Source organism: Aquarana catesbeiana, linkage group LG02 (assembly GCF_042186555.1).
Source record: "Aquarana catesbeiana isolate 2022-GZ linkage group LG02, ASM4218655v1, whole genome shotgun sequence".
Classification (NCBI taxonomy): domain Eukaryota; kingdom Metazoa; phylum Chordata; class Amphibia; order Anura; family Ranidae; genus Aquarana; species Aquarana catesbeiana.
The window spans coordinates 85738179-85763069 of record NC_133325.1 but is presented as its reverse complement, the minus strand read 5'-3'; the positions used below and the strand labels follow the sequence as shown (position 1 = coordinate 85763069).

General features: G+C 42.4%; 1 protein-coding gene across 2 annotated transcripts in view; it reads left to right on the top strand.

The window, feature by feature from the left end:
- Positions 1 to 24891, top strand: part of CWF19L2 (CWF19 like cell cycle control factor 2) — a 304447-nt gene that overhangs the window by 249086 nt on the left and 30470 nt on the right. For both annotated transcript variants that reach the window (XM_073613129.1, XM_073613128.1), the window contains exon 15: positions 21576 to 21731. In XM_073613129.1, the coding sequence (XP_073469230.1) occupies positions 21576 to 21731 (156 nt within the window). The remainder of the gene's footprint in view (positions 1 to 21575; positions 21732 to 24891) is intronic.

Sequence of the window (24891 nt, the reverse complement as noted above, 5' to 3'; positions counted from 1 at the left end):
CTTCAACTGTTATTTTTTTTTTTTTTAATATAAGCAGTGTAAATACCCAACTTTGACTTGGTATTAATCCCCATTACATCAGAATGCAGACTGGGAAAGGAAGAAGTGGCACAAGGAGCCTTTCAGTTGTGCTTTAATGCTCATCTTACACAGTTACATAATTTGAAAAAAAGATACAAGTCCATCTAGTTCAACCAACAGAAAAAATAAATCAAAAACACCCAAATACACTATTCTGGACCCACAGTTGATTTTGGGGGTGCAAAAAAAACCAATAAGGCTAGGTTCACATCTTCACTTCTGTGTGGCTGTGGGAATGCGTGTAAATCAGGGGTTTCCAAACTTTCTAAACAAAGGGCCAGCTCACTGTCCTTCAAACTTTTTAGGGGGGGGGGGGGCGCACTGTGGCCAGTGGAAGTAAACAGTGATACCTGATTGGTATTAGGGGGAGTAATAGTGCCCCATCATTGTTATCTACGGGAAGAATAGTGCCCCATCATTAGTGTCAATGGGAGGAATAGTGCACCGGCATTGGTATCAGTAGGAAAATAGTACCCCATTGTCAGTGTAAGTGGCAGAATTATGCCCCACTATTGCTGACAGTGGTGGTAATAATTCCCCAAGGGCTGGATTAAAGCAAGCAAAGGGCAGTTTAGAGACCACTGGTGTAAATCACACATGTTCCTACAGCCGCACACAAAACGCTGTGCTTTAAAGAAAAAAATTGGGGGTGTCATTACCTTTTATTGGCACTCCCATGCACTAAAAAAAGTGGTGTGGTTTTCTGCATTCGGAAACACATTTTAGAAAAGGCGCAGGGACCTTTTACCTGCAGGAAACACAGGCACAGCAAGCATTCAAATGAATGGGCTGCTGTGCCTGCGTAAACGCAGCACATAGAGCCATTTTACATGTGAACATAGCCTAAAGCCTAATTCATACAAAACTCAAAACTGTGGTGCTAAATGTTTAAAGTGCCTTTGAACTATAAAAACATGCTTGTATAATTTCACACATTCAGTGCAAAAAAATGCGAGAATAGCATGAAACTAATTTTATCCAAATAAACAATGAAAAAAGTCCAAAAGTATCTTTGTAATAAGATCCGATCCTAGCAGTGTAATGACAGTACTCCACACCCATGAGAACACAGACCTGCTTACCGGAGGGATATGACCCCCGCACAGAGTGGTCATCTAAGCTGTTATATATAAGGCTCCACCAAAGATATGGGTGATGTCCAATAAGGATTTCTTTCTGTAAACCATGTAGGTGAGACCAGACACTCTCCAAGGAGACCAGCTCCCTACCACCAAGGTGATCACACCAAATCCTCCTCCAATAACCTCTCTGGCTCTCCAACCCGGTATAAGACACAAAGTGCAAAGAAGGGAAGTATTGCACTCACATCTAACTCAACCAATGCACAGCGCTGTACACATAACGAATTTCCAAGATGGCAGCCGACCCTCCAGCATGCGTGATGATGTGCATACGTCCTAGCTCTGCCAAATATGTTTCATCATAGGTGACGTCATCGGGGGCCAGTGGGGGTAAAAAATCCTTTCAAGTCCCCCAGGATGAAATCAGATATTTCCTGAATCAAAAGTCTCTGGTATTACCTATAAATGGTAATATCCTGTTATATTTTGTGCATTTGGGGATGCATCAGTTCTGTTTTTAAAGCAATCTACTGAGCTAGCCAGAACTAGTTCTTCAGGGAGTCTATTCCTCATTTTCACGGCTCTTAATGTGAAGAAGCCTTTCCGTATGTGGAGTTTAAATCTCTTTTCCTCTGGTTGTAAAAAGTGCCTTCTTGTCTGCTAGCGAGGAACATGCTGAGAAAGATGGAGCAGAGTAACAAGTAGATATGTCTGTTGTTTCTTCTTACTGTCCATATACAGGTGTCCTGCTCTTTTGGACAGGGCTGGGTTGTGTGGCAGACCTATGTAAATCTCAGGACTGGACTGGCAGAAATACTAATCCATTGGCATGTAAAACAATGTCCATACATGTATTTTATTGTTGTATTTAGCTGTTTTCCCCTGAAGCTCAGCTTTAACGCCAACTTTTAAAGTACATTAAGGTCATATTCACTCTAATATGGTAAAATGCATTTGTTTTACTGCTAAAAATTGCAATTTAGGTTGAAAATCCAGTTTCTTAGGAGCCAATACACATCACTGCTTTGTTATGTCTACTTTCTATGCAGTTATTTACAAAAAAAACACACTGATTGAAAAGAATAGCAACACACAAAGGCAGATGTATTGTGTATGGTTTGCAGAACAGCTGTACCTTAAATTCGATGTCTTCAATGTTCTCCTCCCGTTTTTTCATAGCTTCACAAGAAAGAAAAGCAGCTAGGATTAAAATTTTATAGTAATGCTCAGAGGAAGAAACATGAATGTTGTCTAAAGACCTTAATAAATCGGAGGAAAAAGTTTGGAGGCTAGCATTCTTGTTTCTCAATTACATGCTCACCAGCAAGTAGTTGCTACTGCTTTCAAATGACATCTCAGCTTTCCCTAGAACCAGGGAGCTGCAAATGAAGGACCAGCTTGGACCATTGTAACTATACAATTCTTATACCTGATGGACTGATAGTGAAGCTGAAGCTGACAATCACTGCAGTAGTTGGCACTATTATAGTGATAGCCGTCATTTTCTGGGACCTGTAGCACTGTCATTTACAGAAAATCTTGTATTTTTTAATGAATGCAACACATTCTTTGATTTGCAGGAGGTGTAGAGGCTGTGTGGTAACATAGTGATCTCCACCTTGTCCAATCAGAGAACTCCTTGTATTCATTTAAAAAAAGGTGTTCTTTGAATGACAGCAATACTGAGCAAATGACTCCCTGTGGTCAGTGCACATTGAGCCAGCTGCTTAGTACAAGAACTGGAGGATACTGGCGATTGCTGTAGTAATGCCAACTTCTACAGTGATTGTCCGCTTCTACAATAATCCATCAGGTATGAAATATGCATACAAACATTTGTCCAAGCTGGGCCAATGTAACAGTGCAATTAGGATCAAACACAGAGTTCAGTTTTATTGGTCAAAACCTCCCTAAAGTATTTATCAGCTAATGTGTGGTGGTTGTAGAATCCATGGGTGACTCTTCATAAATTAAGTACACGGGTAAGGGCAAAAAGGAATAGCTACTCTTAGCCTAACAGTCCAGGGGGCCCATTGTAGGATCCTCTGGTTGGTTCCCTGCTATCGTGATGGTAAAAGGTAAGAAAGTTGTATAATATATGGTTTGCTTTACTTACAAGATTGCATTCCCTGTCACCATCACCTCTGTGAGAAGGAAGTTGTGGACTGGTTGCTTTTTTTTTTTTTTTTTACTGTAAAGAACGCTTTCTAGTTTTATACATGGACAAGGTGGTATTAAGGCCTAGAACCTCCTTTCATTTTAAGGTGATTTCAGCCTTGCACCTCAACCAGGACATTGTGCCTTTGTTCCTCTGTCTGGGTACATGAGATGCAGATTACCTGTCACTGTCTGGATGTAGTTTGAGCTGTGCAAGTCTACCTCGTAGCCCTTGCTTCCATTTGAAAGTATGGCTCTTTTTGTCATCACCGACGGTCCACAGAAAGGGGGGACCAGGTATTCGTTCCATCATTTCTCAGTGGCTCCTACAAATCATTATTCAAGCTTATGGTCTTAAAGTATCTGTGAAGGCACTGCTAATAGTGCTCTATGTACCTCAGCAAAATATTGTTTTTTAACTATAAGCGCATAACACAACATGGACACATCAAACCATTCATGAAATATTACATTTTAAAGGTAACGTATACTTTAAAAATTGTGTGCCACTATTTGCTGTCAAGGCGCACTCTACTAGTTCTATAAGTGCTTCTGGGGCTTTATGGCATAAGGCAACTGTTTCCCAATATTGCAAGGCTGCCATCTGGTCTTCTGTTCGCACATTCTCTACGTTTTACCAGGAGCTGATACGAGGGGAGGAGGACAGAGGAGACACGAGAGCTCCAGATAGCAGGCTGCGGATGACGGAGGCACACAAATGAACCACAGTGTAAGGGCTCAGCAGCCATGATTATCGTGGTGAGTTTGGTATACAGGGGGCCAAATGACACAGCACAAGCACTGTGCTGTATAACATGCTTTAAAGGAACAGGATTTTTTTTTTTTTTTTTTTAATGGGTTAACAAACGCTTTAACTTTACAAATTTTCTAGTTCCTTCCCTTTATTCATTCACTTCATAGACTATTGAGTTAGAATTTGAGGTTCTATCCATTAGGTTTCTAATTTTAATCAAATTTACTTCTTAGTTATTTAATTTCAAGATTTATTCTTGTTATGTCCATTAAATGGTGCTTTAACATTCTTGGCGCCTGTACATTGATTTACAGTATCTCACAAAAGTGAGTACACCCCTCACATTTTTGTAAATATTTCATTATATCCTTTCATGTGACAACGCTGAAGAAATGACACTTTGCTACAATGTAAAGTAGTGAGTAAAGTAGTGAGTTGTATAACAGTGTAAATTTGCTGTCCCCTCGAAATAACTTAACACACAGCCAATAAAGTCTAAACTGCTGGCAACAAAAGTGAGTACACCCCTAAGTGAAAATGTCCAAATTGGGCCCAAAGTGTCAATATTTTGTGCGGCCATCAGTTTTTTCCAGCACTGCCTTAACCCTCTTGGGCATGGAGTTCACCAAAGCTTCACAGGTTGCCACTGGAATCTTCTTCCACTCCTCCATGACAACATCACGGAGCTGGTGGATGTTAGAGACCTTGCGCTCCTCCTCCTTCCATTTGAAGATGTCTTGGCCACTGTACTGCAGCTCAGTTTCAGGTTCTTGGCAATCTTCTTATAGCCTAGGCCATCTTTATTTATGTAGAGCAAAAAAAAATTTTTTCAGATCCCCAGAGAGTTCTTTGCCATGAGGTGCCATGTTGAACGTCCCGTGACCAGTATGAGAGCGTGGGGGTGATGACACCAAAATTAACACACCTGCTCCCCATTCACACCTGAGGCCTTGTAACACTAACGAGTCACATGACACCGGGGAAGGAAAATGGCTAATTGGGCCCAATTTGGACATTTTCACTTAGGGGTGTACTCACTTTTGTTGCCAACGGTTTAGACATTAATGGCTGTGTGTTGAATTATTTTGAGGGTACAGCAAATTTACACTATTATACAAGCTATACACTCACTACTTTACATTGTAGCAAAGTGTCATTTCTTCAGTGTTGTCACATGAAAAGGTATAATATAATATTTACAAAAATGTGAGGGGTGTAATCACTTTTTTGAGATACTGTATCTTGTCAATATGTTAATATTATTTTTTGCGACTATTGATTATGAAGGAATCGGTCAATGCCAGAAGTTTGCCATGGAGAATCCAGCGGACCAGATGGCCCCCACCGGCGTCTCTATCAATGGGAGGCCGGGCCCCATGTTATGACATCGTGCCTGGCCTCTGCATTTGAAAAACTGCTGCCACCTCGGCTGGAAAAGCCCGGATCATTTTTTTTTTAAGGGTCCCCAGCCTAGAGGCAAGATCTGGGGACTTATGGACTCCAGATCTCGCTGTAACAAGGACCTGTCACACTATTTCTATTACAGGGGATGTTTACATTTCCTGTAATGGGAATAAAAGTTAAAATTTAGTGGCAAAATAGAAAAAGAAAAGTAAAATAAACAATAACTTTTTTTTTGTAAACCACGTTCAAACCACACATGAGGTAACATCCGCGAACGTTAGAGCAAGAGCAACAATTCTAGCGCTAGACCTCCTCTGTACCTCTAAACGGGTAACCTGTAAGTTTTTTTAAAGCGTCATTTATGAGGATTTTTTAAGCACCGAAGTTTGGCGCCATTCCACGAGTGTGGGTAATTTTAAAGCGTGACATGTTAGGTATCTATTTACTCGGTGTAACATCATCTTTCACATTATGGGCTAACTTTACTGTTTTGTCTTTTTTGTTTTTTTAATGCATAAAACGCATTTGAAAAATTACTGCGCAAATACCTTGCAAGATAAAAAGTTGCAATGACCACCATTTTATTCCGTAGGGTCTCTGCTAAAAAGAACATATAATGTTTGAATAATTTTCTAGCAAAAAGAATATGATTTTAACATGTAGGAGTGAAGTGTCAGGATTGACCTGGGTAGCTAATGGCCAAGTTAGCATTTGGCTATTTACCGGTACTTATCATCGATATACAGTGGGGACGGAAAGTATTCAGCTGGCATCAAATGAAGGTGTAGAACCATCTCAAGTATGATCAGAGGAAATGGACAGCACCTGAATTAAATATATGAGTGTCACAGCAAAGGGTCTGAATACTTAGGACTATTTGATATTTCAGTTTTTCTTTTTTAATAAATCTGCAAAAATGTCAACAATTCTGTGTTTTTCTGTCAATATGGGGTGCTGTGTGTACATTAATGAGGAAAAAAATGAACTTAAATGATTTTAGCAAATGGCTGCAATATAACAAAGAGTGAAAAATTTAAGGGGGTCTGAATACTTACCGCCCCCACTGTATATTATTGATTTTATATGACCTGTAAACAGTGACTTTTTATGATTCCTTTATTATATGGGGTATTTGCGATCAAAATGAGGCTTGGAGGACATATTCAGTCTTTTTACCAACCCTCCCTGTGACCAGAGGTGGCACCTAAATGTTTTAGTTCCAGTTTTGATCACATGCTCCCTCTGGTTCAGGTCAGATTTGATAATGAGGTGTGGACCGCAAGGCCCAAACGCCTGTGCGCTTCCTTTTTCCCCTTGTCATAACGAAAAGTGACGGTGAGGCGTGGAACGCACACCGGCGCCGTTTTGGAACGGCTTGGATAATGAGGCATGGATCACATGATCTAGTGCCATTGCCCTTTCTTTTCCATAATGGGAATGCACGCCGGCACCATCTTGGAACGGCTCAGAGCCCTGTATTTAGGTATTCCCATTTGCCTATTTGGGGGCTATTTCCCATTGGATTGCAAACCTATATATGCAGTGACTGTGCACGACCCTCACACCCCAGATGATGTCCAATAGGACGAAACATGTTGGGTGGCCTTTCCCATTGATGTCTACCATTATTGGAGCCTGTTTGCTTCAAGTGGAACCTCTCCATTCAATCTGTGACGGGGTGATTTCCATACCATCCATTCAATACAGCTGGACATTGTTGAGGTATTACTTCACAAATGCTCGTTTGACGCAATACTTATCAGTATGCGAGTCCACATCCTCTGGTAAGCGTGCCATTTTCAATATACGGTGGTGGACCGGACAACTCGTGGGGAAGCTTTAATTCTACTGTGCCCTCACACAGGTGTTTTTTCTTCTACTTTACGGACTTCATTTCCATGGTGGACCTTTTTATTGAATGATGATGCATTTATGATTTTTGAGTGTTATTGATTATAGCACAGTTTTTTTTTACTGCTCTTTTTATCACTATTTTGTTGATGGACTTTGTTTTGATATTTTCAATTATTGCACCAGCCTATTGGCTTAATTGCCACTTTGTTCATTTCACTATTTGTTTTATGATGTATTTCATTTTTCATACATACACATAGCATTGAGCACTGCACTATTATTTATTCAGTATCTAGCCTGCTTAGTGCATCCAGCTAACACACTCATTGACTATTTATACACACACTAATTGCAATTTAAAGAGAAACAGATGTGGGAAATAAACCTTTAATTGCCATTTTAACTTGTGTGTGTCACCTTGCGTGTCTGTACCAAGGCCAACATTCCAGGGGATGGAAAATTTTGATCAGGGCCATTTTGATGATTTCTGTTATCAATATGATTTAAAAACGAGCCAAAGAACTATGTGATAAAAAAATGGCTTCAAATGATCCCTATCCTTAAATAAAAGACTTTTTGGTTTTTGGCATGATCAGTCATATTTTCAATATCAATGCCAAAATTTAACCACTTGACAACTGGGCACTTAAACCCCCTTCCCAACCAGACCAATTTTCAGCTTTCGGTGCTCTCACACTTTGAATGACAATTACTCAATCATGCAACACTATACCCATATGAAATTTTTGTCCTTTTTTTCTTTTGGTGATGATTAGTCACCGCTGGGTTTTTTTATTTTTTGCGCTATAAATCAAAAAAGACTGAAAATTCGATAAAAAAAAAAAATTCTTTGTTTCTGTTAAAATTTATTGCAGAGTATTGGCAGAGTATTGGTAGAGTATTGGCGAGTATTGGCGAGTATTGGTAGAGTATTGGCGGAGTATTGGCAGCGTTTTGCAGAGTTGCAGAGTATTTGCAGCGTATTGCACAGTGTTGCAGAGTATTGCACAGTATTGCACAGTGTTGCAGAGTATTGTCATTATTTACATTGAGCAGCGCTGTGGGCACTAAACATCCAGCCCACAGCGCTGCTGCCATCTCTCCCCCTCTCTCCTTGCACTGTACCGATCAGTACAGAGAGGGGAGGGAGGAACCGGCATCATGACGTGACGCCGGTTTGTTTACAAGTGATCGCTCCGTCATTTGACGGAACGATCACGTGGTAAACGGCCACGATCAGCGGCTATTTACCGTGATCCGTGATGCGCCGGGTCCAGGGGGCGCGTGGGAGCAACATTCTGGAATGACGTCCCACGGACGTCCACCCAGAACTAGCCGTCTTTCGGCAATGGCCCGGTCGGCAAGTGGTTAATATATATAATATAATATAGTTTTGGTATATCTAAAGGAGATTGTCAGAGATTGTACAATCATATTTGTATAGTGTATGGCTGCCTTTATACACATAAAACAAACTTATTTGCGCTTTCAGTGCCATTAATTGTTAATGGAACTCCAAATGCAGAAGTAAACACACATTTTGCCACATGAAAAACAAGCAACAAATGTCCCATGAGCTACTTTGTCACGTGTAGGGCAGCCCATTGCAATCAGTGGGCTGTTCTATGCATACTGCGGAAAAAATTAGCCAAAAAGCATGCGCTCCCACCACGCTAGGTGTGAATGAGGCCTGAAAATGAAATTGGTGTGTTTACACGAGAACAATGAGGCTCCATTCACATCTGTGCGTTTCTGAAAACACAACAAACTAAGCAGAAACCATGCTTTGCCGCACGTTTTGGAAATGCGCTGCAAATGCCCATCAAGCTTGCAGGGCGATTAAATATTAATGACACCCCAAGCACGGGTAGAAGACACGTATTTGCCATGCGACAAATGCACTGCAAACACACCAGAAAGCAAGGTAAAAAAACATGCCACACTCTGCTCTAAAAAAGAAAGTTTTGGAACTTCTTTGGAGCGTTTGTCGTGCATAGGGCAGCATATTCGAGTGAATGGGCCTAGCAAGACAAGTGGAAACGCCAAAAAAAAAGAAAAGAAAAACACATGCAGAAACGTGAGTTCCCACTATGTGGAGATGTGAATGGTCCTAACAGCTGAGTGTCTTCATCCACTCCCTCCTATGTACTTGTATAAAGATAGCCATTACCAGAACTATGGAATAGGATGACCCACCTGAACAATCTATTCAGTTTGTAATAAATCAGACGGGCACTTGCACTACATATCTGATGGTAGATCTAAAGGAGATTGTACAATCAGATTGTACAGAAAGTGTGTGGAAATAAAACAGGACATGGTATAGTAATGAGGGAGATGTGGTCCAGATAGGTAAGCATGCCCTATTCTGTGATACAGCAAGGCAGTGCATCATGGGATATGATCTACAGGAAGCAATGGAATCCGAAAGTATTTTTTTAAAATTCAAACAGGTGAAACTTCAAAGCTGCTATAGATGAGATAAATGAGAGATAAGCACATTGGGATGGCTTGGGCAGAAAGGACATTGTAAAAGTTTTCCATTTACAGGCAGTCCCCGAGTTACGAACTGGTCACTGGTCCCTGACACCGCTGAGCAACCATCTTGCAGCGCCAGACACATCCCACGCTGCAGTCCTGCATGGCCACAAGAGCACCAAATAGCATGACTGTATGTGCAGCGCTCAACTATTGATGTTAGGCTAACTGGTTTGTCATTCCCAGGGATGTATTTTGTCCCCTTTTTAAATATTGGTGCTACAGTGGCTTTTCTCCAATCCGCTGGTACCATTCCAGTCAGTAGACTGTCAGTAAAAATTAGGAACAATGTTCTGGCAATTACTTGACTGAGTTCCCCAATTACCCTCGGGTGCAAGCCATCCGCACCCAGTGATTTATTAATGTTAAATTTCCCAAGTTTAATTCTTATTCTGTCCTCTGTTAGCCATGAGGGTGCTTCCCGTGATGTGTCACGAGGATGAACACTGCAATTTTGGTTACTGAAGCCCCCTGATTCCTTTGTGAAGACTGAGGAGAAGAATAAATTCAAGACCTTCGCCATCTCCCCATCCTTTGTAACCAGATGTCCTTCCTCATTCTTTATGGGGCCAATATGGTCCGCCCCCCCTTTTTTACTGAATACATACTTAAAGAATTTCTTGATTTTTTTTTTTTATTTTTTTGCTCTCCGCTATGTGTCTTTCGTGTTCTATCTTAGCCGCTCGAATTGCACCCTTACATTTCTTGTTGCATTCTTTATAAAGTTTGAATGCTGATGATGATCCCTCAACCTTTTATTTTTTGAAGGCCTTCTCTTTTGCTTTTATATGCATTTTTACATTGGCGATAAACCATTCAGGACTTTTGTTCGCTCTTTTAATTTATTACCCATCAGGATGCACTGGCTAATGCCCTTATTTAAAATGCTCTTAAAGCGAACCCATCTCTCCTCTGTGTTCTTTGTTCCTAAGATTTTATCCCAATATATATCTTTTAGCAAGGTTCGTAGTTTAGGGAAGTTGGCTCTTTTGAAATTCAGTGTCTTTGTGTTTCCCTTGTTTCCTATTTCTGTGATTTATACTGAAGCCAATTGACCTGTGATCGCTGTTTCCTAAATTTCCCCGTATTTCCACATCCGTGATCAGATCTGTATTGTTGGTAATCAGTAGATCTAGTAACGCTTTATTTCTAGTTGATGCGTCTACCATCTGACCCATTGAATTGTCCTGCAAGACATTTAGGAACTGGCGAGCCTTAGACGAATGCGTGGTTCCCTCCATCCAGTCTATGTCTGGATAACTAAAATCCCCCATTATGATAACACTTCCCATCCTTGTTGCTAATGCCAATTGTGATAGGAGGTCCGCCTCCCCCTCCTCCCTCAGGTTAGGGGGCCTATAGCATACTCCCAGTATTATTTTCCCCCTAACTTCATCCCTGTGGAGCTCTACCCATAAGGATTCCACCTCCTCCCTAGCTCCCTTAGTGATGTCATCTCTCACATTCACTTGTACATTATTCTTAATATACAGGCATACCCCTCCCCCTTTTTTACCCTCTCTATCCCTGCGATAAAGGGTATACCCTTGAATGGTTGCCAGGCCAGCTGTTGAACCAAGTCTCTGAAATTCCCACAAAATCCAAATCCTTTTCGTACAACAGTATCTCTAGTTCAACCATCCTGTCTGCCAGGCTCCTAGCATTGGTGAACATGCCACGTAGTTTAGACCGGATGCATACTATCCTCTTATTGGTTGTTCCGAGATTGCAACTAGGACTTGTTACTATACTTACCTTGGGTTTATGTGCTTTAGTCAACCTACCACTAATGCCCCCAATACTATGGACTATGTTCCGCGCTGACTATCTCTGGACTCCCCCATCGCCTAGTTTAAAAACCCCTCACACTTTTTGGCCATCTATTCTCCCAGCACATCTGCACCCTGGTGCAGTCCGTCCCTTTTATAGAACTGGTGACCGACTGAGAAGTCGGCCCAGTCCTCCAGGAACCCAAACCCCTCCTTTACTACACCAGCTCCTGAGCCACTTGTTTACTTCCCTAATCTCCCTCTGCCTTTCTGGTGTGGCTCGATGTACCGGTAGTATTCCTGAGAATACTACCTTCGAGGTCCATTTCCACAATTTAGCTCCAAAGTACCTAAAATCGTTCTTTAGGACACTCCATCTGCCTCTGACTTTGTCGTTGGTGCCAACGTGCACCATGACAGCTGGGTCTTCCCCAGCCCCTCCCAGTAATCTGTCCACCAGACCAGTGATGTGCTGAACCCGAGCGCCCAGAAGACAGCATACAGTTCGGTGCTTCAGGTCTTTGTCACAGATTGCTCTATCTGTCCTTCTAAGAATTGAGTCCCCTACCACCAGAAACTGTCTATCATTTTCCTTCACTTTCCCCCCACTCTCACTGGAGGAGTTCTTCCCCTGGCAGCTAGCAGAGTCCCTCAGCTACAGCAGTGCTGGTCCCTGACTGGTTTCACCAATGTCACTCAATGGAGTGTACTTATTGGGATGCTCCAGTCCAGGATCGGCCTCCATGGCACTTTCCTCTCTATCCTTCCTGACTGTCACCCATCTACTTTTTTCTGGTGCCTGCCCGTCTTTGTCTCCACCTGCCTCTGTGCTGGCCCCTGCCGTCACCTGCTGGGTACCTTCCCGGCTCTCCTTTAGTATGGAGGGTCTTCTCAGTGCTGACAGTTGCTTCCCTAGATTCAGAACCTGGGCTTCCAGGGAAGCAATGTGCTTACATTTTGCACAGCAGCATTCGCCCTTGTGGGGTCGTATATTCAGAAGAGCCGAGAGGGGATCTGGAAGCAGTTTTGTAGCCATTAGAGAGGATATGCTTTTATATATCTTGGCCCAAAAGCATTGTACTACTTGGCAGGTTCACCAGATATGCAGATGGGTACCTATTTTATCACAGCCACTATAGCATTTCGGCAAATAATTGGCTATATATTTGGCAAGCCTAGCGGGAACCAGATACCAGTAAGTAAGGACTTTATCATTATAATTGGCCTCTATGGCAACTTTATTCTGAACCGAGGATTTGATAGCAGCCCAAATCTCTGGCCATGTTTGCTCTGGGGTGGTCTCCAAGTTGCATTCCCAGTGTGACATGTAAGTTGGTGGTGGGGAATCTGGCGTATTCAACAATTGGTGATAGAGTTGTGAAATTAGGCCTGGGGCATGGGGGTCTTTCTTTCAGGCATGTGCAAAGACAGTTAGGTGGAGAGCAGTAGGTGTGGGGAGAGAGGGAGTAAAGAAATGTTTTATTTGTAGGTAACAAAATTGATCCGAATTGGAATGCAATCCTGAAGGGTGGGAAAAGTTTTGAAGGCAGAATTGGTGGTAAAATCATGGAAGTGCATAAGAACAACCGAACACCAGGCTTGAAGCGAGGAGGGGGGGGGGGGGGTCTATTGTCGGGTAAAAATACGGGCTCTTAAAGTAGGATTGTAATGGGTTGTGGGGGGATTAAAGCAGGGGGGGGGGGCAAAATTTATCCCACAGTGTTATTGAGTGTGCTGTGATCGGATTGGTAAGATTTTTACAGTCAGAGGGTCGTAGGTAATTAGCATCCGAAAGAGGATCACAATCCACTGCTTCGAGGCTGATCCATAGAGAAGTTTCATGAGCAGCATGATATTTTGGCAGGATTGTTAGCTGGGCCGCTTGGTAGTATTTTGCTACATGCAGGAGGCCTAGACCTCCTTGGAGTTTAGGGAGAAGGGTCTTGCGACTGGGGAGACAGGGTTGTGTCTTACCCCAGATGAAATGCGTTATTCAACGCTGCAGTATACAAAGGAAGTGTGCTGGGACAGGAATGGGGAGTAACCGAAATAAATATTATGTTTTCGAAAGGAACGTCATTTTCACCGTATGAACCTTGCCATGCCACGAAATCGGGAGAAAGGACCAGCGGTTAAGTAGAGAAGTGAGATGAGCGAGCATTGGGGTATGTGAATATTTATTAAAAAAAAAAACTGTGCTTCCATGCTCCTTCCTATGATTTAGATGGAGCTGCACAGTTTTCTATATTCCAAGTTTGGCCTATATACCAATTCCACAATGCTAATCATTTGCTGCTGTGCTCACAGTAGTAAATACTGGCAGGAACACAGAATTATGCAGTGATCCTGTTAGTGGGTTACTGCTCAGACTCGTGCACTGAGAACAAATCCTATGGTAAGCTCAATAGAGCCTCAGGTTATCCAAAAGTTTAACTCTCCCCTTGGGAAGTTTACATGACATCAGGTAAATATGGTTTAAGCATTGTGGGATTAGTAAACCTAGAACAAGGGGATATAAACATCAACAAACAATATTAATTCTGTTCTGCATGGACGCAAACCATTTTAAACTAAATACTCACTCTTCTATTTTTAACATGACTTTATTTATCTAGATTAATTAGTCAAGAACCACTAAAAGTTTTTTCTTTGGCAGTGACACAGAAAATAAAATTCAAGTGTTACTAAACCCACAACAATAAAATTAGTCTGTACAGTGAGGGGACAAAAAGTATTTGTTTGATCCCCTGCTGATTTTGTACATTTGCCCACTGACAAAGAAATGATTAGTCTATAATTTTAATGGTAGGTTTCAGGGTGGATTTAATTCAAATCAAGTCGATTTGAATCAAAATTTTTAAAGAGCAACTGTCATTTCTGTCCCCCAGCGACTCCTCCTCTGACACGCTGTTGACTCACGGACCGTCCACGGCAGTGACACAACAAGGTGAGGGATGTGGTGGCAACAGGTGAGTGGATGCCCGCTAACAGGCGTTGCTATGATGGATCTAAAATGAGAGGTGCTCTTTCAATATAAGGGCTCATTCTTGTTGGTAGTTAGAATCTTTAATATTTGCAAACAAAATGAAGGTTTCTTATATAGAATAATAAGCTGTCAGGTTAGTAAAACAGCAATTTTTTTTTTTTAAAGCCCGTGAAACACCCAAAAAAAGTGCACACACATAAAGAGGTGACACAAAACGTGCAATGGGTGTTACACTAGTCCTCCATAGGAAGGACCTTACCCTTATCCCCCGGGGCATTAGGCTCCAGACGTGGACTGAGGTACTTTACTCGGGTCCATCTGGCCAAAACCAGACGTTCCCCCTTTCTCTGGAGGGTCTACCGAAACAGACCCACTCGACTACTCGGTGGGGCTCCCCCGAAGGGAGACCCCATGAGAGAGGGTGAACTAAGCCAGAAGGCCATGTCCACTCCCATACCAAGACTTTCAAGGTTGGCCTGAGGACCCACACCCTACTCATCATACAGTAACAAAACGTGTACACACCAAACAAAAGTATACAAAAAAGTGTCAAACAAGGGAATAAATAAATAGAAAGTAGGGGGGAAGGAAGTGGGATAAGTGAAAGTGACCATTGTGCAATACAGTGGCCGGCCCTTCGGCCAGGAATAAAAAATTCCTCTGGTCCTAGCCAAAAGGCTCAGCCCTAGAGGCAGGTGTGAAAAACATGTGTATGGTGAAGTGACCATGGTGCCATAAATCAAAGTGACCCTCACAGTGATTTTTACGGCACCCCTGAACTGCCACTTCAGGGGCACATTCACCACGGGCTTTTCATCCCAACCCTGACCAACAACCCAGACCAGTTCAGCCCCCGCCCCAGGCAGGAAGGCATGAAGTCCTGAGAGCTTAGGGAGAGCCCTTACCATCAGGCTCAACCGTCGCTCCCATCACCCTACCTAATTACATTCGGGAAATACTAACTGCTCCCCCAGTGGGAAAGGGGAGCCAGGGTTCTCTCCCGAAAAACTGACCAGAGCTAAAACTACTCCAATCTAGGCCAGAAGGCCAGGGACCCGACCCTCTGACCAGACCCAATGCAGCACCCATCCTCACCAGGAGCACCCTTCCAGACGGCTCAGACTCAACCATGGGACAGCCCCCAGTATCTGTCGGGCAGCACGGCGTAGTCACTACCGAAACCGCCCTTCCAGCTGCAATGACACCATTGGATTTGCCAGCCCTCCCCTATGGGAGCAGCACAGCGCCTCCTCTGGCAACTGATAATAACAGATACTACACTTGATCTTAGCCAGTTTTCCTTGTGAAGACTGAGGAGAAAAATATATTCAAAACCTTCGCCATCTCTCCGTCTTTTGTAAACAGATTCCCCTCATCATCCTTTATGGGGCCAATATGACCTGGCCTCCCTTTCTTACTATTTGTATTCTTAAAGAATTTCTTGGGCTTTTTTTTTTTACTCTACTCCACTATGTGCCTTTCGTGTTCTATCTTAGCCGCCCGGATTGCACCCTTATGCCCCGTACACACGGTCGGATTTTCCAATGGAAAATGTCCGATCGGAGCGTGTTGTCGGAAATTCCGACCGTGTGTGGGCTCCATCGGACATTTTCCATCGGATTTTCCGACACACAAGGTTGGAGAGCAGGAGATAAAATTTTCCGACAACAAAATCCGTTGTCAGAAATTCCGGTCGTGTGTACACAAATCCGACGGACAAAGTGCCACGCATGCTTTAGAATAAAGAGATGAAAGCTATTGGCCACTGCCCTGTTTATAGTCCCGACGTACGTGTTTTACGTCACCGCGTTCAGAATGATTGGATTTTCCGACAACTTTGTGTGACCGTGTGTATGCAAGACAAGTTTGAGCCAACATCCGTCGGAAAAAATCCTAGGATTTTGTTGTTGGAATGTCCGAACAAAGTCCGACCGTGTGTACGCCCTAATACATTTCTTATTGCATTCTTTGTAAAGTTGGAATGCTGATATTGACCCCTCAGCTTCGTATTTTTTGAAGGCCTTTTCCTTTGCTTTTATATGCATTTTTACGTTGGAGTTGGCCACCCAGGATTTTTATTAGCTCTTTTAAATTTATTTCCCATTGGAATGCACTGGCCAATACCTTTATTTAGTATGCTCTTAAAGCACTCCTATTTTTCTTCCCTGTTCTTTGTTCTTGGGATTTTATCCCATTTAATATCATCTAGCAAAGAGCGCAGTTTAGGGAAGTTGGCTCTTTTGAAATTCAGTGTCTTTGTATTACCCTTGTTCTTCCTATATCTGTGATTTATACGGAAACAAATTGACCTGTGTTTGCTGTTTCCTAAGTTTCCCCCTATTACTACTTCCGCAATCAGGTCTGTATTGTTAGTAATCAGTAGGTCTAGTAACGCATTGTTTCCTGTTGGTGCATTCACCATCTGACTCATGAAGTTGTCCTGCAAGAAATTTAGGAAATGGCGAGCTTTTGACGAATGCACGGTTCCTTCCGCACAGTCTATATCTGGATAATTAAAATCCCCCATTATAATGACACTTCCCATCCTTGCCGCCATTCCAAACAGTGATAGGAGGTCCACCTCCCCCTCCTCCCTTGGTTAGGGGGCCTATAGCATACGCCCAGTGTTACTTTCCTCTTAGTTTCCTCCCTTTGAAGCTCCACCCATAAGGACTCCACCTCCTCCCCTGCTCCATTAGTGATGTCGTTCCTAACATTCATTTGCATATCATTCTTGATGTACAGGCATACCCCTCCCCTTTTTACCCTCCCTATCTTTGCGATATAGGGAATACCCCTGGATGGTTGCCAACCAACCATGAGAGCTGTTAAACCAAGGCTGTGAGATTCCCACAAAATCTAAATCCTCCTTGTACATCAGCAGCTCTGGTTCTCCCATCTTCTCAGCCAGACTTCTAGCATTAGTGTACAAGCCTCAGTTTTGTCCGGTCGCATACTATCTCCTTGTCGTTTATGAGGCTACAATTTAGATTTGTCAAGTAAGTTACCTTGGGTTTAGGTATTTTCCTACTGCTAATGCCCCAAATACTACCCACTGAACCTTGTTCCACGCTGGCTGTCTCTACATCTGGCCCCATCCCCCCGTCACCTAGTTATAAATTGATTTCCATTTTATTGAGTGAAATAAGTATTTAACCCCTTCACAAAACATGACTTAGTCCTTGGTGGCAAAACCCTTGTTGCCCATCACAGATGTCGGATGTTTCTTGTAGTTGGTCACCAGGTTTGCACACATCTCAGGAGGGATTTTGTCCCACTCCTCTTTGCAGATCCTCTCCAAGTCATTAAGGTTTTGAGGCTGACATTTGGTAACTCGAACCTTCAGCTCCCTCCATATATTTTCCATGTATTTAAAGTCTGGAGACTGGCTAGGCCACTCCAGGACTTTAATGTGCTTATTCTTGAGCCACTCCTTTGTTGCCTTGGCTGCGTGTTTTGGGTTATTGTCATGCAGGAATACCCATCCACGACCCATTTTCAATGCCTTGGCTGAGGGAAGGAGGTTCTCACCCAAGATTTGACAGTACATGGCCCCGTCCATCACCCCTTTGATGTAGTGAAGTTGTCCTGTCCCCTTTGCAGAAAAACGCCCCCAAAGCATAATGTTTCCACCTCCATGTTTGACAGTGAGGATGGTGTTCATGGGGTCATAGGCAGCATTCCTCCTCCTCCAAACACGTTGAGTTGAGTTGATGCCAAAGTGCTTGATTTTAGTCTCATCTGACCACAACACTTTCACCCAGTTCTCAGCTGAATCGTTCAGATGTTCATTAGCAAGCTTCAGATGGTCCTGTACATGTGCTTTATTGAGGACTTTGTGGGGGCTGCAGGATTTCAGTCCTTCGCGGCGTATTGTGTTACCAATTGTTTTCTTGGTGACTATGGTCCCAGCTGCCTTGAGATCATTGACAAGATTCTCCCGTGTAGTTCTGGGCTGATTCCTCACCGTTCTCATGATCATTGAAACTCCACGAGGTGAGATCTTGCATGGTGCCCCATTGACAGTTATTTTGTGTTTTTACCATTTGGAAATAATCTCACCAACTGTTGTCACCCTCTCACCAAGCTGCTGGGCGATGGTCTTGTAGCCCATTCCAGCCTTGTGTGGGTCTACAAACTTGTCCTTGACATCCTTGGATAGCTGTTTGGTTTTGGCCATGGTGGAGAGGTTGGAATCTGATTGCTTCTGTGGACAGGTGTGTTTTATACTTGTAACAAGCAGAGATTAGGAGCACTCCCTTTAAGGGAGTGCACCTAATCTCAGCTCGTTACCTGTATAGAAGACACCTGGGTGATAGGGGATCAAATACTTCTTTCACTCATTAAAATGCAAATCAATTTATAACTTTTTTTTTAATGCATTTTTCTGGATATTTTTGTTGTTATTCTGTCTCTCACTGTTAAAATAAACCTACCATTAAAATGATAGACTGATCATGTCTTTGTCAGTGGGCAAACGTACAAAATCAGCAAGCTATCAAATTCTTTTTTCCCTCACTGTATATGCAGTAAAGCATGCTTGTTATACTCACTGTGGAACCTAAGGGCTTAATCCTCTGCATTGTGTAATAAGGCTGTTTGATCCTGTCTTCTCTGTTCCCCCCCTTCTATCAGCAGATAGCTAGGGGACAAGCTGCACATGCTCAGTTTGGTGTGTATTGCTAAAGAGTTTTTTCCTTGGGAGTGTGCATGTGATCAGCACAGGGCCAATCAGCACTATCCAGACAGGGGATCAGTGGTCTTGCACCCTCATAGGACAGTCAGAGCAGAATGAAAACTCCTACAAGCTTTAACCAAACACTGATATAAGTCACAAGACTGCTACATACTGCTGATGAGAAAAGGTATTTATCAGTATATATTTACTAAAACTATTGAATTTGCATGTTCTGTGTACTGTGGGTGACCAGATATAGTGAATGCAGGGTCCTGGGTTTAATAACACTTTATTTAAAACTGTGGCAAACTATGAATGTATGAGCTAAAAGCTACATCTAGTAGATGACCACATACAGTAAGCCATCAGCCCATAACTTTTCTACAGTGATTACTCCCTTCAGTGCTGCATGTCGGTATTCTGAAGTGCCTAAGCAAATAGCAACTTTCTTAATCATGCATCACAGGGTACAGGATCAGTCATCAGCTACTGGGTTATTTACTACGGCCTTGCGGTGATTGGACACTGGCAAGCAAACCTGTTAGGACAACCCCAGTATAACCCCACCATCTTCCAACAAGCCTTGTTTTTTTGCTACAGTCTCAAAGTGACGGATAGCTTCGCTCTGCTCTGAAAGACGCATACCGCTATCTGATTTGCTTTTTGTGCACTTTTCCCACTTTCCCATAAGGTGGCAGTAAAGAGTAACTCCCCTTTCATGGGAAAAAATTGCAAATAAAAAAAATAATATAACATATACAAATGCTGCACAACTTGTAATTTAATGTTCTTAAAAATAACTTTTTAATTTTCAATCTGCAGCCACTTTATTTTTTTGTAAAATGCAATGCAATATGGCAGCCTCTAGGCGTTCTGTACACAGATGGAATATGGAACGCCCCTCAAAAACGTAATTTCATGCTTGTGTGACTGGCTCACTGATTATCTCAGAAGTCTGCACTAAGATACAAGTCATATTTTGGACATTCCTTGCAAAAAAAATGTCATCTTTGGTGAGATACTTCCAAAAGAAAAATTGTGTCTAAAGGGATGCCAACCCTGCCACTTTCCTCATTAGAACCCTGCAAGTGCAGCAACTGACTAAGAATTATAAAGTCACACCCATTCACATTCACTTTGCACATGAACACAGACAAACATATAGCTATTTCTTTAGAATTACAAAAGATAGGAATCTGCAACAAAGTTTGTTAAAAATCCTTGCAATGTACATCGATCACCCAGAGGGGAATGGGGTTTTTTTTCTCAACAAAAGTGGAGTTAATCTTTAAAACCAAGGTTCCCAGTGTGCTGAATGCTCCCATCCCTTAGGGCTAATCCGGGAGCACTGGTTGCAACTCTTTGCAACAGCTAGGGCAGGAAACAGGCATTTTTTTTTATTTGTTAACATTCTGTAGTCGGGGCCATGGCAGTTCACAGATGCAAGGGGAACGCGGTCGGGGGGGGACCAGCCAGTACACACTCAGCCAGGGAAGTAAGTGTCATTCTACTGCACAGTCCTACTACTGATAGCCATGAGTGCTGTCCCTAATCCTAGAAGCCTTCCTAGCTCCCTTTAGGAGCATCCACCACCTCCTGTTTATCCAGAGAGTTATCCTCTACTTATGACTTCATGGGGAGGCTGTAAGCCCATTAAAGCCATCAGAAAGCTGGGATCACAAAAAAGCTCTCCATCAGAGTTCATCTATGATTTTTTTTTCTCTGACTGCACCTGTGCTTTCTGAGGAAAATGAGGAGGGATGGTACCTCATCTGATTCTGAGTGCTCAGTCATGTAGGAGGCCCAATTGATTGAAATCGCTCTCTGCCCTCACCCAGAAAATATCTTCATCCCTCCAAAACACTTTGCGCAACAATACCCTATAGAGGAGAAGTTCCTAAAGAAATGGGCTTTCCCAGACGTAAACCCTGCCATTTCCTGCCTTAACAAAATCTTGATGGTCCATATTGAAGATGCCCTGGTCTTCAAGGACCCTGTAGGCTAAAGGTTTAGGTCTGTATGTATCTGTTTCTTCTCCACATGGTTGGTCAAGTTTGAATCAGGCAAAAAAAACTTGCAGGATGTTTCAGGAACCTCACCTATTCAGTTGTATGTATGTTTGTTTGAAGATTTGTTTGGAGATTGATACAAAAGTAGAATTTGCCAAGGTGTCAGATACTGAACTGCACACTAGCTGGTGAAATGAAAAGTAAAGTGAATCACAGTTCTGATTGGATGGATTTCTCTAAGCACCTATTTTTTTACATTCTAGATGTTTCGTAAAGCACTTGTTAAGATGTTTGCCGAGAAAGGACTCGACTGCGTATTTTTGGAAACTAACATTAACATGAAGAAGCGGTTCCATCTAGTATATGAATGCATCCCTCTTCCTAAGGAAACAGGAGAGATGGCTCCAATATATTTCAAGGTTGGTATAGTCTTTCTGTGTAGATTGCTCGCGTGCAGCTCAATGTGACATATTGGTGAGTTTTAGGGCTTGTAACTTTTTTTCATTTGAATAATTCAGAGTATGTGTAAACCTAAAATACAAGGTGCCATAAAAAATAAAATCTTTTAACAATGTACCTGAATATATTTGTAAAATTCATACGTTAAATAAAGTTCTTTGATGAAAAGCAGCAATATTTTCCAACAAGCAGATGACTGTCTAGTAATAGTGTAGAAGACTATTGCCATTTGTAATTGGTCTAGTTCCAAAACTGGTGAAGGCTTTGTTCAAAAAACTGTACAACAAATTATAAGTGGTTGTAAACCCTTACATATACCCAGTGAAGGGACTATCCTCAGGTGATACACAGAGATTAAACAAACCCTCCTACATAAGATGTATCTGTCTATTTTCAGTCTTCTCTACATCCGTTCAAAGTGCTGAATTTATAAGCTTGTCTTAGAGTTCAGAAAAAAGGGTGTGGAGAGCTGAAGTTACACACTGCCAGAGCTCTGTGAGGAGAGGTCTGAGAGCTGATTGGAGGGAAGAGACACACCCCCTTCACACAGCACACAGGAACAGAGCTGAGGCTGTCAATCAACTAGAGCTCCCTCCCCTGTTACCATTCTTCTATTGGTGACAGAAAAACATGTCAGAAATGATTCATGCTGATAGCAGAGGAACGAAGCAGCAGACAGAAATGACACTTGGTGCCTTTAATTGAGGCATTTACACACTATTTCAACCTAACAAAACCTCCTCCATGTTCCCAAATCCCGCTACAAATCGAAGGGAGAACGAAAATTCGCAGTCCAAGGACCAAGGCTATGGAACACTCTACCAACCAACATCCGTATGGAAGAAAACCATCGGGCCTTCAGGAAGAAACTCAAGACCTACCTCTTCTAAAAAGCTGGACCCACAGGATGGACAAAAAGCCTTGAGGCGATTCAGTTCGCATGTGCAGCGCTATACAAGTCATTCATTCATTCACTATAGAGGGATATGCTTTGTTCATATTTCATGTCTGAGGTTTACAACCACTTTAACTTAAAGTGGAACTAACGGCAAGACTTTTTTTTTCTTCATTTTGGATAGTCTAAGACCCCTTTCACACTGGGGCTGTGGCCGAGTTCACGGTAAAGCGCCACCCGTTTTAGCGGCGGTTTTAAAAAAGAGTCCTGTGTTGCTGTGCTCCCAACCCACCCCAAAGATGCTGCTAGCAGGACTTTTGCGAACATCCCGCAAGCGCATCGCCCGGGTGTGAAAGCACCCATCGCAGAGAATTAGGAGGCCGTTTTCAGCAGCTATTTCTAGCATTAAAACGCCTGAAAACCGCCTCAGTGTGAAAGGGGTCTAAGGGAGAGTTAGAATCCCTTTAGGTTTTTTTGTACTCTTGGGCAAGCGGGAGGTGGCAGGATCACCTTCTAAATGCCTGGCAACTGCACCCTATAAAAAAAGCAGTCCCACCATAGATCACTTTTTGAGGGGTGGTAACGCCCCTGTGCACAAGGCCTAAAGGAAACCAGGGTTTGTAAGCTTGGGGTTTTGGGCTTAGCTTGGGTTTTATAAGAAAAGTTGCAAATAAGGGGCGGCACAGTGGTGTAGTGGGTAGCACTTTCGCCTAGCAGTAAGAAGGGTCGCTGGTTCAAATCCCAACCATGACACTACCTGCCTGGAGTTTGCATGTTCTCCCTGTGCCTGCGTGGGTTTCCTCCGGGTACTCCGGTTTCCTCCCACACTCCAAAGACATGCTGGTAAGTTAATTGGATCCTGTCTAAATTGTCCCTAGTATGTATGAATGTAAGCTCCTTGATGTGAATGTACAATGTATATGTAAAGCACTGCGTAAATTGACGGCGCTATATAAGTAAGTTGACTTGACCAGTTTTCTGACAAGTTTGCTTTTATTCCAATACAGGATAGGTTGAAAAGTGGGAACATTTTTTTGTACTGCTTTGCTTTTTCATTGCTTGCTTTTTATGGAATTTGTTTTGTTAAAATTTCTTTTAGTTGCCCTCCCAGAGTACATAAAAAAGTATGCAAGAAGGTAACTTTTTTTTCAGTCTTTAGCACAGGAAAGTCTAGCTTTAGTTTACCAGAGCCTGGAATAAAATTACATCTGAAGTCCCGAAAAAGGCAGGCTAAAGATCACATCTTTTCAATCAGACAACAATTCTCAGAGCAGACGGATTTCCTACATACCAACTAAAAACTCATTATCAGAGATTCATGGCTGAATATTGCGCACATAAATCACATCTCAATGTATTCAGCAGCCCAGGCGAAATAGAACTCGGAATAAGCGACTGACACAGGACCTCCATCTACACGTGGCTCAGCAGCACGACACTGAAACCCAGCAGGATTTCATTAGGCAAAACTTGTCGACATTACATTTATATTTGACACTTGCTGCCTCTGCTGTCTTTGCTTGTGCTGCAGTGTTTGTTATGCTGGTAGAGGTTTATGAAATTGTGACACCTTCTTCCATGTTGTCTGCAGTTATCTCTGTGCTCACTTGTCAGTCGTATTCAGTGGGGAGATTTTGTGAAGATTCAAATGTTTGTGTTGCAGAATCCCAGTATTGGTGTTCACTCACTGGGCCATTAAAGCAGATGTAAATCCTCAAACGGAATTCTCTATGCGCCTCTTTTTATCTGCTAAATATACTATTAAAAACATATTGTTATATCAGTTCAATAAATGCAAAAACAAAAAAAAGAAGATTCATGTCATTCCTGCCAGGAATCCAGTGCTGCCCTGTGTTCAACCACCTGCAATTTTATTTCAAGCACTCTTCTCTTCCTGTCCAGGTTACTTATGCGAACTACAGAGCACCTCCTTCTATATTATGACAAGGGGCAGTTGATCTGTAGTTCCTGTCTTTGGGCGACAATGCTTCTCCTCTATAAATACAGTAAGGGAGCATTGACACCCCAGGACAGGAAGTATGTCACTGGCAGGATAACTGGGTAAAAAAAAGAAAAACGAATACAGCATCCACTTCTAAGGACAAGTAATTTGCAAAATATAAAATTTTTGTTCTTGCTTTATATACTTGTATACTTTAAAGTGATTCTAAATAAAAGATTTTTTTTATTCTTATATTTTTTTAACAAACGTACAACGGTTTTGC